At 40.1% G+C, this 17,396-nt stretch overlaps 1 protein-coding gene across 1 annotated transcript in view; it reads left to right on the top strand.

Annotated features, from left to right (window-relative positions):
- PTPN5 (protein tyrosine phosphatase non-receptor type 5) overlaps positions 1 to 17,396 on the top strand; it is a 115,629-nt gene that overhangs the window by 72,791 nt on the left and 25,442 nt on the right. Inside the window, exons 4-9 of the mRNA XM_031943858.1 lie at positions 8,814 to 8,995; positions 9,723 to 9,836; positions 11,512 to 11,595; positions 12,280 to 12,518; positions 13,562 to 13,751; positions 16,898 to 16,982. Of these exons, the coding sequence (XP_031799718.1) occupies positions 8,814 to 8,995; positions 9,723 to 9,836; positions 11,512 to 11,595; positions 12,280 to 12,518; positions 13,562 to 13,751; positions 16,898 to 16,982 (894 nt within the window). The remainder of the gene's footprint in view (positions 1 to 8,813; positions 8,996 to 9,722; positions 9,837 to 11,511; positions 11,596 to 12,279; positions 12,519 to 13,561; positions 13,752 to 16,897; positions 16,983 to 17,396) is intronic.

Consider the following 17,396-nt stretch of genomic DNA (forward strand, 5'->3'; position numbering starts at 1 on the left):
GTTAATTTTACCCTTAGAGTAAACCTTGATTTAGGGAACATAGGGAGAGCAGGGATTGGGATAGTTTGAAAAAGTCATTACCAACTGACTGCTGGACATTTTGAATTGGATGCCCCCATAGGATTTTGAACTCAAGTGTCCAAAACAGCACTCATTGTCTCTATCCCAAAATCCTTTCCTCTTCTGAATTCTCCTATTAATATAGAGGGCATCACCAACTTCTCAGTGAACTGTGTTTATAAGCTTAGTGTCATCTTCAATTTCTCTCATTTGCTCCACCCAGGCAGCTGCAAAACCTTATTTCTTTCTCTGCAATATTGTTCATACAACTTCCCTACTTTTTCTCTCACAAAGCTGCCATCTTATCTCACATCCTTATTACTTCTCTCCTGAACTATTCCAATGGCCTTCTACTCCAATGGTCTCCTTATCTCAGGTCTCTCTTCCCTCTAATCCAACTTCCATTCATTTGTCAACATGATTTTCCCAAATTGTTGGTCTAACCTTATCTCTTCCTTGCTCAGTCAATGCAACTACAACTCCCTATCACTTCTAGAATCAAATAAAATATCCTCTATTTGAAATTTTCAATCCGACCTAACCTAGACCCTTTTTACTTTTTTTTTTTTTTTTTTTTTTTTTGCTGAGGCAATTGGGGTTAAGTGACTTGCCCAAGGTCACACAGCTAGGAAGTATCAAGTATCTGAGACCAAATTTGAACTCGGGTCCTCCTGACTTCAGGGCTGGTGCTCTGTCCACTGCACCACCTAGCTACCCTCCTTTCTACCTTTCCTATCTCCTTACATTCTCCTCCTCTCCATGAAGTCTACAATGCAACTATAGTGACTATTATTTCTTGAATATAACACTCCCATCTCCCACTTCCATATCTTTGAAGTAGTTGTTCTGCATGTTTGAAATGCTCTTCTCCAAGCATCTAACTCTTAGATTCCAAGCTTCATTTAAAAAAGACTCCCCCCCCAAAAAAAATTAAGCACTACCTTCCCTATAATGCCTTTCCAGCTCCCCCACTTCTCCCAGATGGTCCCCTCTAAGGTTACCTTCCATCTACTAATTTATATAATTTGGCTACCTGAGGACAAGGACAGGTTTTTGCTTTTCTTTTTCCACCTTCTTTAGTTCCTGGAACATAGGAAGTACTTAATGAATGCTTATTGATCGATTGATTGAAATGAGTGAAGAGAAAAAAATTATCTGAATCACTAATAATTAGGAAAATGCAAATTAAAACAACTCTGAAGTTCTACCTGCTTTCCAGAATTCCTGGACAAGTTCACAGGTCCACCAAGAGTACATTATTGTACCCATTTTCCCACAGTCTCTCCAACACTTGTCATTTTCCATTTTTGGTCAGTTTTATCAATCTAGAGTTTCAGAGTTTTGTGATGCGGGCGGATTTGGAGGGAGAATTTCTCTGATTATTAGTCATTTAGATATAATGAGGAGACAACATAAATTAAATCATTTTTCTCTTCACATTTCAATCAGTATTATTTCAGTCAATAAGCATTTGTTAAGTACTTTCTATGCCCAGAAAGCTATTAAACCTTTAGGTTTTTGATATCATTGATATCGATTGATATCAATGCATTGATATCATTACTAGATCTATATCTAAAAGAGATCAAACAAAGAAGAAAAGGACCCCAATGTACAAATATATTTACTAAGGAGATGCCTATTATTTGGGAAATGGCTAGACAAGTTATATAGGATATGTTGTGATGAAATAATATTGTGCTATATGAAATAATGAAAGGGATAGTTTGGGAAAGCTTGCATGAACTGATACAAAATGCCATGAAAGAACTGGAAAAGAAAAACATACAATAATAACAATATTGTTAAGACAAGCAACTTTGAAAAACTTAGAAACTGTGATCAACACAACGACCAATCATAATTCCAGAGAACTGAGGATTAAACATGCTGGCTACCCACTGATAAAGATGTGATGGATTCAGAGTACAGAGAATTTTTTTTTACATAGCCAATGTGGGAATTTGCTTTGCTTCGTTATACATAATTAAAACAAAGATGTTGTTTTTCTTGCTTTCTCATGAGGAGGAAAAAAGAGGGAGGAAAAGAAGACAGATCTTTGAAAATAAAATTAATTTTTAAAAAGGAAATGAAAATAAAGAATGATACATGACTCTGAGGTTAAGAGTCATTAACTCTTAATGTTGGATTACTGGAATAATGGTAGAAGTAGAGTGGTGGGTTTTGGGGGGAAAATAGAGTTTGGTTTTGAACATGTGAGGATATCCAGCAAACACTTAGAGATAAAAAGTTGAAGCTCTATAATCACTTGAAAAAAGTTTAGCATATATATGTATGTGTATATATATTATATATAGTGTATATATATATGACATAGATATGTATGTGTGTGTTTGAATACATATTTTTGATATATATGTGTGTGTTCAATATCTATATTCAAGGGAAAAAAGAATGCTTCTTGTCCAAATAGTAATATGTAGTTAGATGCCGCCCCCATAGAGTTTTCCAGCAGTGTGTTTATTTTGAATAGATACTGTAGACAGAAAACAGTCTCAGAATTAAAGGAAGTAAGCAGGCTAGTTTGTTTTGGGAAAAGTGCGCAATGATTTAATGATCCCAAGTTTCTCCCTGAAACAAAGGCCCATTTTTTTTTAACACCAACATCCTTCAGCTATAAATCATGGAAAGGAGGAGGGGAAGATAGAGGGAAGGAAAGGAATGAGGAAGGGGAATAAGCATTTATATGGTTCTTCCTTTGTTCCAGGCACTGTTAAGTGCTTTTACAAATATTCTCTCATTTGATCTTCACAACAATTCTGCATGGGAAATGCTATTATGATCCTCATTTTACAGCTGAGGAAACTGAGACAAGGAAAAGTGATTTACTCAGGGAGATACCCCAGGTAAGTGCCTGAGGCTAGATTTGAATCCTTTTCTTCCTGACTCCAGACCCTGCACTCTATCCACTCTGTACCAGGTGCCTCCAAAATCTCCAAAGCTATGAGTTCATCCAAGGGATACCAGGATAATTATGTAGTGGAAGTAACCATGATGCTATATATTACTTACAAAGTGCTGCATCCCAGAAGAAAAATTTGACATATAATTAGAGTAGGAAATCTAGTCAGAAAATGCAACTGGTCCAGACACGAAGGGAAAGTGAGGGACAAGGTGTGTTATTCTGATACCTATCTAATATCAGAAAATCTGGAGGAAGGCCTCAGCATACTGTGTGGACCCAAAAAAAAAAAGGAATAAGAGGACAGACAAGAGCCCCATAGGAGAAGAGAGAGTTAGGTGTGTTTTGTTCACCACCATCGGAAAGCTTATCCAAATTCATGAGACCATAGACCCTTTGAAGTCACTTGGCCCACTCATCTATCTGAAACACATCCTTCTCTTACCAACTACCCACATTTTTTCCTAAAGTCACCCCAATCACAATTCTCATGGTTAATGACTACCTAGAGAAGTGGAGGCAACTCAGAGTTATTTACATTCTTCCCTACAAACAGCTGAGGTAGCATACAAATGGAGTTGACAGCCATTCCTGAGGAGCCCTGGAGCATAGAGTAATAACTTCCATCCCAGTAGGACTATCTAGGACTTAATAGAAAAGGCAAAGGACTCATTCCTTTCCCTCAGATAATCAGACCTTTGGCCTGCCTGCTGGGTATCTGGAACACACTGTATTCACTCCGTGTCCTTTGGTATAATATGTTCACCTTGACTTCTAAGTACATACTAAATCCTCACCCACCCTTTAAATTGTGCATTAAGCAAGAATTCATTGTTGAAACTTTCCTAGACTCACAAATGTTAATGAGGTCTCCTGTGGTATTTGGTGGGTAGAAAACAATATGGACCAAAGAAGAAACTATGGCAATCAATACACAAAGTTTAAAACTCAGAATTCATGGAGGTCTTTCACCAATTCCATAAAACAACAACCTTGAGAAGAAGAAAGACATTTCCTCAGGAGGGTTAGTGTAGGATCTCACAGCAGAACTTGAAAGAAGAATGATAGATCCTGCCCTGTACAATGCCATCCTTTAACCATGATGTTGGAGTTGGGGATGGGGTGGGAAGAACAGGATAAGATGAGTAAGATATATCAGCAGCTTGCATTAAAAGCTTAGGTCTGAGCTTTAAGGCTGAATGAGACAAATGGACAACTCTCTATACCTCCCTTACTTTGCTTTACAGCCTTATGTGGATTTCTAAACACAAATCTCTGCTACAAGAATTGGTTTTCCCACTAAATTTCTGCACCCTGCCACCAAAAAAAAAAGTTTTTTTTCCTTTTGACTAATAATTGTCCTCCTCCCGATGTGGACCCTGTGGCTTCTATTCTGAGTAAATGTTGTCTTATTCTTAGCTGTCTAATCACTTGCACCTATTGGTCTTGGAGAAGCTTATAGCAATGAGCTGTGGCCATGACTATGAGCTTTAGACAAAGTACCAAGCCACTTTTCCTGAATCGCATTATATTTCTTCTATGAATACTGTCTCAGGAGAGTCACCCACCTCACACTCACCAGTGCTAATAGACTTTTGGTACTGCCTGTAATTGTCCCCAGCGGCATAGTTACTGATCTCAGCTTACAAATGTTTCCCTTTGCCTGGGTCTTCACTTGTTTAAACTGACAGCAGCAATATTGATATGACTTCCAAAAAGTTGTGCCTAAGGATTCATTCAGCTTTGACTGCTAACTGGCAGAGAGAGAAGGTCCCTGTCTCTTCCTACGTCTCACAGTCAGACAAATGCATGATCTCTGAGGATCTAAACTAAGCTCCTAAATCTGGAGACAAAGGTAGAAATGGTACCTGTTTCTTTATGATGCTTCCTTACCGACTTTTAACCTGTCTCGTCCCATCATTAAACATCACTAAGGAGAGAAATAAGAGAAAACGGGGGACAGAAGGAAGATATATCTGAGGAAGAAAGGCCAGCACTCACGCCAGCTAAAGACAGCAAGGTTTGTGAATCAGAACTGACCTGCCCAGGTCCAGAGAGTGAATGACTTGAAGAAGAGATTTTAAAAAACAAAACACGAAAGCATTCCATCTCTCTACTTAACAGCTTCTATCACATCCTGCAAAACTACCTAACCATCTTCCCAAGAGAGTATCTCACTCTACCTTGTTTGCTATAAGCATTTGATAAATGTTTGTTGATCTGATTCAGTCTATTCAGTACCCAGTTTATTCTACTAGGCTCATGGGAGAAAAATAGATCTCTTTTTCTATACATTCTCACTCAAATATTGTTTTTATACAGCTCAACAAACAACAGTATTATTGACCATGGCCAATAAATTATGGGTGATGTCATTAATATGAGATTCATAGACAAAAATGACATTCATTAACAGGGCAGATGTTATTGGGGGGTTTCCACTGATGAAAATGACTTTTCCCTCTCATATCCAAGCAGTTGTCATATTTTGTTGATGCTATTTCCATGTTTTTCATCCATTCCTTTCTTACTATTCATACCACAACTACTCATCTCAGGACTCACCTGCATTATTGCAATAACTTTATTCATCTTCCAATCTCCAGACTTTTCCCTCTCTGATCCATTCTCTGTTTAACTAGTAAAGTGCTACAGAAGGTGCAATGGATCCCTCTTGCCTCTAGAATAAAATAAATACATCTCCACCTGAAAATTTAAAACCCCAGGCTATCCTTCAAGGCTTATTACCCATTATAGTCTTTCAGTACATTCTAAGGTACAGCTAAAATTGGTTTAACTTGCTATATGATATTCACAATATTCAACTCCTTCCCAGGCTGCCCTCCATGCTTTTCCTCCTCCTTCCTGCCTCTTAGAATCCCTAGCTTCCATCAAAGTCTCACTCAAATAGCATCTCCTACCAGAATTCTGTTCTATTTTCACCAATTGCTAGGACCTTTTCCCCAGAAACCTACTTTTACATATTTTGTAATTAATTTTCAATATATATGCTATTTCCCCCGAATAAAATATAAGCTCTTCCAGGGCAGGGACTTGAGGTCTTGCCTTTCTATCCTCAGGACCTAGCATATAGTAAGCCCTTAAGTTTCTTATTGAATAATAATTGAATAAAATTAAAAATTTTTAAAGCACTAAAAAAATTAAACACTCAATAAATTGCTTGTTGAATATATGTTACATTTAATCCATCCTTCTGCCTTAAATTGGGCATTGAAAACATTGTGGAAGGGCTCTGAGCCTTCTTCAGAACCATAGACCTGGACAGAGTTAAGCTGTTCACATGAGGATCAAAGCCATGATCTCTAACCCACTAGCAACTGGGTCAAACCTTCTGAGCTAAGCTGCTGTGCCCAGGTGTGCCAACCAAAAAGAAAAGGCCTGAGTTTGTCTCTTTCTCCGTTGTAGTGCCAGCTGTGTTGTCCTGGAGCAGGTGTAGTAAGACCATTCAGCAGCCACTCACTGATGAAACCTCTAACTACTGAATGAGAAAAACAGGCAGGAATGCATGATGACTCAGTGACTGTGGGTCTGTCTGTCACCTTGTAATAGAACTCTAGATTTAGAATTGGTCAGTAAATATTTATTAAATGCCTACTGTGTGCCACGCGTTCCACATCGTATTTAAATGCATAAAATAAAATACATAAGATTACAAAAGAAATCAGTTATATGGAAATGCAGTTACCAATTTTTTTCAAAGTTTTCAGATGCTTGCCCTAGTAGGGCAAGTAATAGGTTCTATCATTCTTCTTTCAAGTTCTACTGTGAGATCCTACACTAACTCTCCTGAGGAAATGTCTCTCTTCTTCTCAAGATTGTTGTGTTATGGAATTGGTGAAAGACCTCCATGAATTCTGAGTTTTAAACTTTATGTTATTGATTGCCATAGTTTCTTCTTTGTTCCATATGAACAGGAAACAAGAAGTTAAGTCAGTTTGATTCAACCACACAGTGTATGCAGTAAGCCTAGAAAGGTATCATAAGAATAGTCTCATTTTAGTTTCCCCAGTATCCCCAGCACCTAGCACAGTGCCTGATATATAGCAGGTGCCTAATAAATGCTTATTGAATTGCTATTGAATTGAATGAGCTCTGTTATCATAATAACCATCAAGAAGCCAAGGTCACTTCCATATTATGAATAAAAATCAGAGTAAGATCTGACTGAAAGCAGGTCAGCAACCCTTTTCCAATGAATTTTTGAACCCTGCAAACCAAAGCTCTTTTTCCCTGCAACATACATAGCTTTCAAAGTTCTGAATGAGACAACCAAATGTCACAGAAAACTTAACCATGGAACATTTAAAGTTTTCTATTAAATCACAGACAGATCCATTGCTGACTTTTCCTGGTTGGCAAAGTAAGAGGGAAGGGAAGAAAAAGAATACACATTTATTAAGTACCTACTATTTGCCTGGCATTATGCTTAGAGTTTTATTAATATGCTCTTATTTGATTCTTTAAAAATATCAACTCATTTGATGGGAAGAAGAAGGCTTGTCAGGAACCTCTTGCATTCCAGACAATTTGAACAAAGGAATAGACTTTGCTTTTCCCTGGACGAATATTTCTTCTGGTAACTGAGGTCTTTGTCTCACATAGCCAGTCATGGATCTATGCCAAAGAAATCCATAGCTTAGTGAGTGCTGTTCACATCAAGAATATATGAATGTAGGGGCAGCTAGTTGAACACCAACCCTGAAGTCAGGAGGAACTGAGTTCGAATCTGACCTCAGACACTTTGTTAAGTTCCTAGCTGTGTAACCCTGGGCAAGTCACTTAACCCCAATTGTCTCAGCAAAAATAAAATAAAAGAATATGAGAATGTATAATGAGAAAATAGATAAACAGATGGATAGACAGATAGAGACAGACAGACAGACAAGTACATAGATAGATGGATAGATGGATGGATGGGTAGATAGATGGATGGATAGATAGATAAATGGATGGATGGATGATAGCTAGAATGAGAATATGCCTAAAGACTGGTTCTGTATAGATACAATCTCTTTCCTCAGAAGTCATATCTTATATGCCTCTCTGGATGTGTGAACAAGACAGCATTCCTTATTTTTCTAATATTTCTTGAGACCCCCAAAAGGGCCTCAAGCTTGAAAGGCTATTTCATGTATTAATTAATAAATAAGCATTTATTTAAGCACTTACAATGTGTTAGGCACTGTGCTAAGTGCTAGGGATACAAAAAGAGGCAAAAAATAGCTTCTGCCCTTAAAGAACAATGAAGGAAGGTCCCATGTGTTAAGGTCTACTCTAAGGGAATATAATCCCCACTTCCCAAACCCCTCAGCTCTCTGGGAGCCTGGTTGCTGACATGGCCATGGATCTGTTCTTCAACCTTGGGACCATGAGGGCCTGGAACCCCAGGGACAGGTGTAGGTGGGAACAGAGAAGCTATACCGACTGTGTGGGGCCCAGCCTTTAAAAATTGGATTCGGGGAGGTTGTTTTTTTGTTTCCTTAAGAAATGAAAAAGAATAAGACTGAATAAACATGACTACATTAACTCGCTGAAAAACCTCCTGCCATTTTAACTCTGTTCCTGGAGAAATAAAAGAAAAATAATTTGTCCACCCACACTCAGATTTTTCTGACGAAGGTAGGTGAATATTGCTTTGCTAATCGAGTGTGACGGCTGGATGTGAAGCCACACTGACGGATGCAGGATTGAAAGGAATCAACAGCTTTAAAAAAAAAAAAAAAAAAAACTAAAAAAAAGGAAGTAGCTGCTACTGGGTCCCAGCAGACCTGGGAGTCACTAAGCTTGACTGTGTTCGTGGCTTCTGCAGGTCTCCCCCAGCCCATAGCAATGGAGGCTATCGATGAGAATGAAGGGCACCCAGACCAGCAGGGGGAAACAGCATCACCCCCACAGTCCTCGGAGAGAGAGACACAGCCCGCCCAGTGTCCCTGGGGCCAACCTCTGACTGGGGGTGGCAGCATGTGCTTGTTCGCCATCTCCCAATTCTTGGTAAGGATGTGGGATGCACCAGGCTGTGGTGGGGGGAAGGGGGAGGGGAGACAGGAAGCTGAGGGCTTACCCCCCATCTCTACCCAGGGCCATCTGAGATGGAGGAACCCCGGGGCTCTGCTATCTCACCTGTAAAGATTTCAGCCCAGTAGAATTCCTAGAGCTGGGATGAGCAGGAGCCAGGAGATCTAAACTCTAGCATCTACTTCCCCTGTGACACTCCTAAGCACAATCAGGATCCTCTCTGGAGGAGCCTTATCTCAGGGGGATTTTCTCTATAAGATCTCCTTTGTGAAGGCAGCTCTTCCTTTCTGTAGGGTCTTCTTGTGTGGCTCTTTCTGGGAGTCATCCCCTAAATGGGATTCTCCCCCACCTCTCTTTCTGTGGGGGACCTTCTTTTGGCAGCTATCTCTAAGGGAGTCTTCTCTTTGAGGTTGTGAGACCTTTCCCCTTGCTTTCATTTTGGTGAATCATATTTGTGCTGCTTTTGTTAATGGGGAGACTCCGGATCTCACATTCAGGCGTTTCCTTGGTTGTAAGCTGAGGGAGGGAAGAAGTTTGGGAATGTGTTCTTTAGAGTAAAAACTTGAGTAAATGTAAGAGAAGTACAAGAGCTTCTGAGGGATGGGCCAGGGGAGTGCCCTACAGCCCCCACTCCCCACTTCTTTGAGCCTTGTGGGCTCAGGACTGTGACTAATCTTTACCCTCTGTCCTTTCCCTTGTCCAGCTCGCCTTAGGAGTGCTCTGGCTCAGTGGATATGGCTCTGTCGCTCTGCAGGGAGTCATGGATATGGGATCCTCCTTGCTCACACCGTTGGGCCAGCTGCTCATTATTCCAGAGGTAAGTGGGCTGTGAAAGGACTGGGCAGCTTGGGAAGACAAGTAGGGTTCTTTTCCCACCCCCCATCTACTCCCATCCCTTCCCCTTGCTAGGGCTTCACTAATTCCAGCACTCAATTTGAGGTTTCTGAATCCCTCATTTGATTGTCTCTCCCTGTTTGGGAATCCTCCAAGGAACAAGGGATTGGTTTTCCCAGTCATGCAAAACTTTCCCTCCCCTGAGCTGCCCTATCTCTGGCAGCCCAAACTTTGAGATATATGTCCAAAACCCACAGGGCACTATCCTGACCCATCCCCTCAAGGACTAGGAGACTTAGCTTCTCCTATCAGGGATATAAACAATCCTCCTTCCTTTCCTAGTTCAGCTAAAACCAGACTGGGATTTTCAAAAGCAAATTTACCTTAAAAAACTGATAAAAAGTAAAATCCAACGCAAAAATAGCTTTGGATCATAAAAAAAAAAAACTAGACAAAACAAGAAACTCCAGTCTAACCCCTAATAAGCAAAGCAAACACAGTCTACAATTCCCCACTCTACTCCACACTTTAATCTTCTCCCTCACTGAAGTCACTTTGCCACATTTTCCTGATGAGCATCTGAGCCTAGCCTTTTCATATGGCTGTGTCCTTGATGACAAGTAGCATCAGTTCCTTCCCAACAAGAAATAGACTGGCTTCTCTTCCTGTGTAAATGAACTTCTCTTTTCTTGCACTGTCCACTCAACTTCTGTCCATTTTCTGAGGGTAGCCATTGGTTCTTAAACCATTAGCAAACCAAAATGAATTTCAGACTTCAGTCCAATAATTATCACACTTTTCCTGGATCTATTTTCCTTACTCATCCATTTCCCTGAACTCTTTTTAATGACTAGACCTTCAAATGTGTGTCTCGCTCCAAACCACTCCCTATGTGTGCACTCTCCCTCTATCTCTGTGTTTCTCTCTGTGTCTCGCTCTCTCCGTTCCCTCTTTCTTTCTCCTCTCTCTCTCTCTCTCTCTCTCTCTCTCTCTCTCTCTCTCTCTCTCTTCCTTTCTCTTCCTCTCTCCTTTTTGTTTTCTCTTTCTCCCCTCCTCCCTTTTTTTCTCTTTAACTTTATGTCTTTCTCTTCTCTCTCTCTGTCTTTTTCTCTTTTACTCTCTACTTCTTTCTCTTTCTTTTTCTCTTTCTGTCTTGCTCTCTCTTTAGTTCTCTCTTCTCTTTCTTCCTCTTTCCCTCTTTCTCTCTATTTCCTTCTCCCTCTTACTCTCACTTTTTCTTTCTTCTGTCTCTCTCCTTTTCATACACACATACACATACACACACACAATGCACACACACACACACATACACACACACACACACACACACACACACACACTGACCTTTCAGAATCCTATTGTGCAATATTTATAATCTCAAAAGTACATTTAACACATGCTTTAAGAGTTTCTTCCAATAATCAGAAAAGAATCTTGTCATCCCACATCCATTACCCAGAAGCAACTCAGTCACATTTGGATAACCTACAGAAGTTATCCCTCATATCTATAGACCCCAAATGCTTTGCTAGACAATGTGAGACAAGCTTCTCTAGTGCCTAAGGCCTCAGTTTTTCTCTGAGTAATGAGCCATATTCCCTCTCTTACTCTCCTTAATCCTATCCCTGATGACCTGACAACTTTGTCTGATATTCTAGGTCTGCTTAAAGATAGGAAGCATGGAAACATCTGGATTTCTGGTGGTCTTCCTGGCTTTTGGGCTGATCCTTGCTACGATCTTGGTAAGTGGCCACCTACTTTCCCTTCAGTCTGTGACTTTGGGCCCTTCTTTCTCTCTCACTCCTGGCCTCTCTGACCAAACGCTAGCCAGATCCTCATCCCCACTCCAGTTCCTCTAGCTTCTGGACCCTTATCTGGTCCAGTCCTTCTGTGCATCAAGTCAGGAATAAGGAATTGCAGTTCTATAAGGCTGTAAAAAGTAGAAAAGGGACTATAAGGATTTCCCAAAAGACATATTAGCGTCTATGACAAGATAAGTGGTGCAATAATTAGGCTGCAGGGCTTGAAGTCAGGATTATTTGAATTCAGATCTTTCTTCTAATTCTAGCTGGGTCCAGAGGCCAGATATAGATCAGGACGACACATTGGCCTTTTTAAGAGAAAAGGAATTGGAAAATGCAGGGGGTGGGAGGGGGAAAGCAGCAGGAACCTCCCCTGAGCAGCACGCTTGGCTAGTGTAGACCACTTACTATGTAACACAGCTAAAGTCAGCACATGGGGCAGGATCATGAGATATGACCAGCTTAGACACATGAACTCCCTAGGTAGTGGGAAAGGTAAACACCCTAACACCCATCCTGCTGCCCTACAAGGCCATTAATAATGTCATGTTATTAAAAATAATAATAATAATGCCATGATATGAATGACCTTCCAGTAGCTAAGTGTCTTCCTCTGTCCCCTAGGTTTGGCATCTCCTGGGAACTTCCCCGGAGCTTCCCCCGAAGCAACCTGAGGACAGGCGCCAGTCTGTGAGCCGCCAGCCATCTTTCACCTACTCGGAATGGATGGAGGAAAAAACTGAGGATGACTTCTTGGATCTGGACCCTGTCCCGGAGACACCGGTGTTTGACTGCTCAATGGACATTAAACCAGAGGCTGATCCCACCTCCTTGACAGTCAAAGCCATGGGCCTACAAGAGAGGTGGAGGAGGGCCCCAGGGCCTCAGAGGCTCCAAGTATCTGAAAGCTTTCCCCTTCCCTATTTGGTACCCCGCTAAAATCAAGGAATAGCTATCTCTGATAGCCTGTGTCCCAGGACAAAGCCATAGGCAAGATGTACCTATGATTCAGAGAATTCTTATGTGACGTATGATCCAGGAGACATAATTCAGGGATAGCAAAATAGTGCTGGAGAAAACTTAAAAACTAGAACTAAGGAGTCCTGGATTCTGATGCTAAATTTTCCCCCTATTCTCTGCTACCTGGAGAAAATCTATTCCCTTTTGATAGCCCTCAGTTTCCCCAACTGTAAAATGATAAGATTAGAATAAATGACTTTCAGTAGTCCTTCCAGTTGGGTCATTCTTGGATTCTAGAAATAGAGCCTCCAGGGCACTTGGACTATAATAAAAACTATCACCACTGATCCTTCCCAAAGGTTCCCAGGACTGAAGCCATTTCCTTATGTGGCTCTGAGCGGCTACCTTCCCTTTCTGGGCCTGATGGTCTCTGCAGTGGTCAGTGTGGGCAGATCAGGAATCAGCCTAGGTGGGGACAGAAAGAAAAATGCAAAGATCATCCAGCCTAGGGCCAGAGAGTTAGACGTTGCTCCTCTTCTACCTTATACATGAGGTCTCCTTCCAGGCAGACAAAGGACCAAGACGTAAGCCTTAGTGACTGATATCAGGGTGAGAATTTGGGCTCTTTAAGAGAACAGGGATATATCTTTTTTAAAAGAAATGTCATTTCATCTTGCCATATCTCCATGAGGAATGGAAGTCCCTATTTCTGAGCTTGAACCATAAACCCTTCATCTTGGAACCCTCCTCTCCCATCTCAGAGCTCATTCCCAAGTATTCATCTTTTGTTCCTTAGCCTTCACCCTCCATCCTTGGACTGGGTCCTAATCTTTCATCCTTGGGCCCTATCCTTCCTCTCTGGGCCCTCATCCCTCATCATGAGGTTCCCATCCTCCAGCCCTGGACTACTGTCATCCATCACTGACAGAAGGACCTTGCTTTCTAGGAGAGGCTCAAATGTGTCCTTGACACTGGACATGTGCACTCCAGGCTGCTCTGAGGAGGGTTTTGGCTACATCATGTCTCCACGTGAGGAGTCAGCTCGAGAGTACCTGCTCAGTGCCTCCCGGGTCCTCCAAGCTGAGGAGCTCCATGAGAAGGCATTAGACCCATTCCTGCTACAGGCAGAGTTCTTTGTGAGTATCAAATCCAAAATCTCCCTCTGTCCATGTTATGCTATGAATAATTTTTGTTTCACTCATTCATTGGGAACATGCTTCCTAAGTAGTTATTATTGATAATGTGTGTAAATCCATTGCTCTCTACAGGAACAGGCAGGGTTCTGAATTGGTGATACTGTATGATATGGTGAGGAAAAATTGGTTTTGAACTGGGAGACCCTAGATTAAAACCCTGCCTTTCAATTGCTATCTGTGTAACTTTGGACAAGTCACTTAAAAATCTGGGTCTCCCATTTATTTCCTCAGCTGTAAATAAGGAGGTTAAACTATATGACCTCTAAGATTCCTTCTTCCTCTTGATCTGTAATCTTATGAATCTTAAACCCCGCCTCAGATGAAATGCCCCTGGCAGATCCAAATCCTACAGGAAGAGATTGTCACAAAAATCACACACTAAGTTTCTGTTGAGCCCTTAAGAACAGAAAATATTGGCTCACCTCCCTGCCTTCCTTTTGCATTTCATTAGCACCACCATATCTAGTGACCAAAGTGAGTCATCCTCAATTCCTCAATCTCCCCCTACCCCAGCCCCTACCCCCTATTTTCCATATTCAATCATGAAGGCCAGTTGATTTCATCTTTGAAATATGATTCCATACCAAACCCTTCTTTTCCAGTCTCACCCTCATCCTAGTCCAAGCCCTCTCACCTCACACTTGGACTATTACAACAGCCTTCCTGTAAAATACTCCCTCTTGATCTACTTTAAAGGTCATTGACAGATTCACTTCTCTAAAGAATAGTTTTGCTCAAAAACTTTCAATGGCTCCTTGTTGTCTATAGAAAACAGTCCAGATTCCTAAGTCTGTAGTCAAAGTTCTCCACAGTCTTTGTTTAAAGAGAATTTTGTCAAATTTTCAATTTTTTTATTTATTATTTTTATTTTAGTTTGTTATTTATTTTGATCATTTTTCTTTTTGCTTATTTTTATTTTTTTTATTTTAGCTTCTTTTTCCTTTTTTTTTTAGCTTAAGTACTCAGTATACCATTTACAAATATGCCTTGACTTTCCTGCCTCTGTCTTTGTTTTACATCATTCCTCTCACCATTTCTCTATTTTCTCATTTTTCCCTAACTTATTATCCACAGTCATTTGGGTTTCCCACCATATCAAATTATCTCCAGGTGTCTTGATCTATATCTTACCAATGGACCTAGATGGCTCTGGAGGAAACAGTGAGTTTGATGACTGCCCAGCCCACATTCACTTCAATCCAACTCATTTTCATATTATGGCATCACTTTCCTGATGTTATGGTCCCCTTCAAGAACAAAGGACGAACAACAGCAATAAATTCATTTAACAGAAAGGTGCAATAAGAAGCCAGGAAGGGGACCATAAAGCAAGAGGCAATTTTCTCATCTATAAAATAGAACAAAGGAGCTGATGTACCATGTAAAGAGTATTGGAAGTCTTAAAACATTACATAAATGTTAGCCATTGTTATTACACTATCAGAAATATTTATGTAAAATAGTATGTGTTTTAAAATATTTTATAAGTATGTATTATGGTTTACATTGGAAGAGTGGCCCAGTTTAGGAGATAGAACATTGGATTTTGAGTCAGGAAAACCCAAGTTCAAATTCTTCTTCATCCACTATCTGTATGACTTTCATGTGACTTTTCTGAGCCTCAGTTCTCTGAAATATAAAATGGAATAATAACTGCTGCCTCACTGATTGTTGAGGGACTCAAATAAAATAATTTATATTAAGTACTTTGCTAATCTAATCTATTTTTCAAAGTCCAACTCAAATCCCAACTCCTACATGAAGGCTTTCTCCGTGAATCCAACTGACATGGGGCCCAGATTCCTCTGAGCTCCTAGACATGTTGTTTATAAAAATTTACTTAACAATGACTTTTTTTAAAATGACCTTAATATGCCATGATTATGAGTCCTACAACCATCTTGGTAGCCCACCAGTTAGATGACTTTCTAAAACATGGCTCCCAGAACTATATACCCTTTTACAGAGATGACCTCACCAGCACAGAAAACATCAGAACAATTGCCTCTCTAAATTCTGAAAACTGTTCCTCTTTTAATGGAAATTAAGATCACTTGGGCTTCTTTGGGTGCTGCATCTCACTGCTGACAATCCTGAGCTTAGAGTCCAATACAACTTCCAGGTCATTTTCACACATGTAGTGGTCTAACCATACCTTCTATGATTTATATGATTATATGATTTGTAGCTTATATGTATATGATTGGATTGGTTTTATTTTTAAACTTTAGGATTCTTTCATTAGAGCATGCTGTCCCATTTGCTATCTCAGCCTGTCAAGAATTTTTTGACTCTTCACTCAGTTATCTGGAAGGTTAGGGCTCCCTCCAAAGGTGATAAAATCTCCAAATTGTCTTTTAAGCTGTAATCCAAATTATTGATGAAAAGTGTTCAACAGAATAAGTCCAAAGACACAGGAGATGTTTCTACTATTACCCATGATTTGGAGAGTTTGGTCATTTGGCCTTTTCTGGAATCAACCTGTTTTACTCTCTGTCTTGTCCACAAAGACAGTTTGAAAGATTGATAGATATCTTGTTGAAATACTGTTATACATATTTAACATGTATTGGTCAACCGCCATCTGGGGGAGGAGGTGAGGAGGAAGGAGGGGAAAAGTTGGAACAAAAGGTTTTGCAATTGTCAATGCTGAAAAATTACCCATTTAATTACCCGATTAATAGAATAATTAATTTATTAATTAATTTTTATATTATTAATATTAATAATTATTAATTAATAATATAATTGCTAAATAATGATAATAGTATATAAAATAATAAAAATGACCTCCAAGCACACAGTGCCTGGCATATAATCTAATAATAATAATTAGCATTTATATTTCCTCTTTAGATTTGCAAAGTGCTTTACAAATATTATCCCTCACTTGATCCCCACAACGATCCTGGGAGGCAGATTGTTCCTATTTTAGTGGTGAGGAAACCGAGTCAGTCAGAGACTAAGTGTCCAGATTCATACTAGTCCTTGTCTGACTTGTTCTTCGGTCTTCTTGACCCCAGTCCCAGACTAATATATGGTCATGTACCTGTACAAACTTTTTCATGTGATCCTTCTTCCGGCAGGAAATACCCATGAACTTTGTGGATCCAAAAGAATATGACATTCCTGGCCTGGTGAGGAAGAATCGCTACAAAACCATCCTTCCCAGTGAGTACCCATCCCTACAAACCTGTCTCCCTTGGTCCATATGCTTCTCTTTAAATGCAGAATGATCTGGCGGCTTCCAATGACTGTGAGATGGTATGATCTATCAATCAATAAATATTTATTAGCAATAAATACCTATTATGTTCCAGGCACTGGACTGAGCACTTGAGATACAAAAAATGGGGGAGAGGGGAGGGAAGTCCCTGTCATCAAGATGTTTACAGTCTAACAGAGGAGACAACAAATAAATATATGCAAAGAAAGCCATATATAAGATAAACAGGAAATTATTGACATAGTTAAAGCACTAGAATTAAGGGTTAGGGAAGCTTCCTGTAAAAGGTGGGATTTTAGATGGGACTTAAAGCCAGGTAGGTCAGAAGGTGGAGTAGAAGAGGGAGGATATTCTAGACA

This window comes from Sarcophilus harrisii, chromosome 6 (genome assembly GCF_902635505.1).
Source record: "Sarcophilus harrisii chromosome 6, mSarHar1.11, whole genome shotgun sequence".
NCBI classification, from domain to species: domain Eukaryota; kingdom Metazoa; phylum Chordata; class Mammalia; order Dasyuromorphia; family Dasyuridae; genus Sarcophilus; species Sarcophilus harrisii.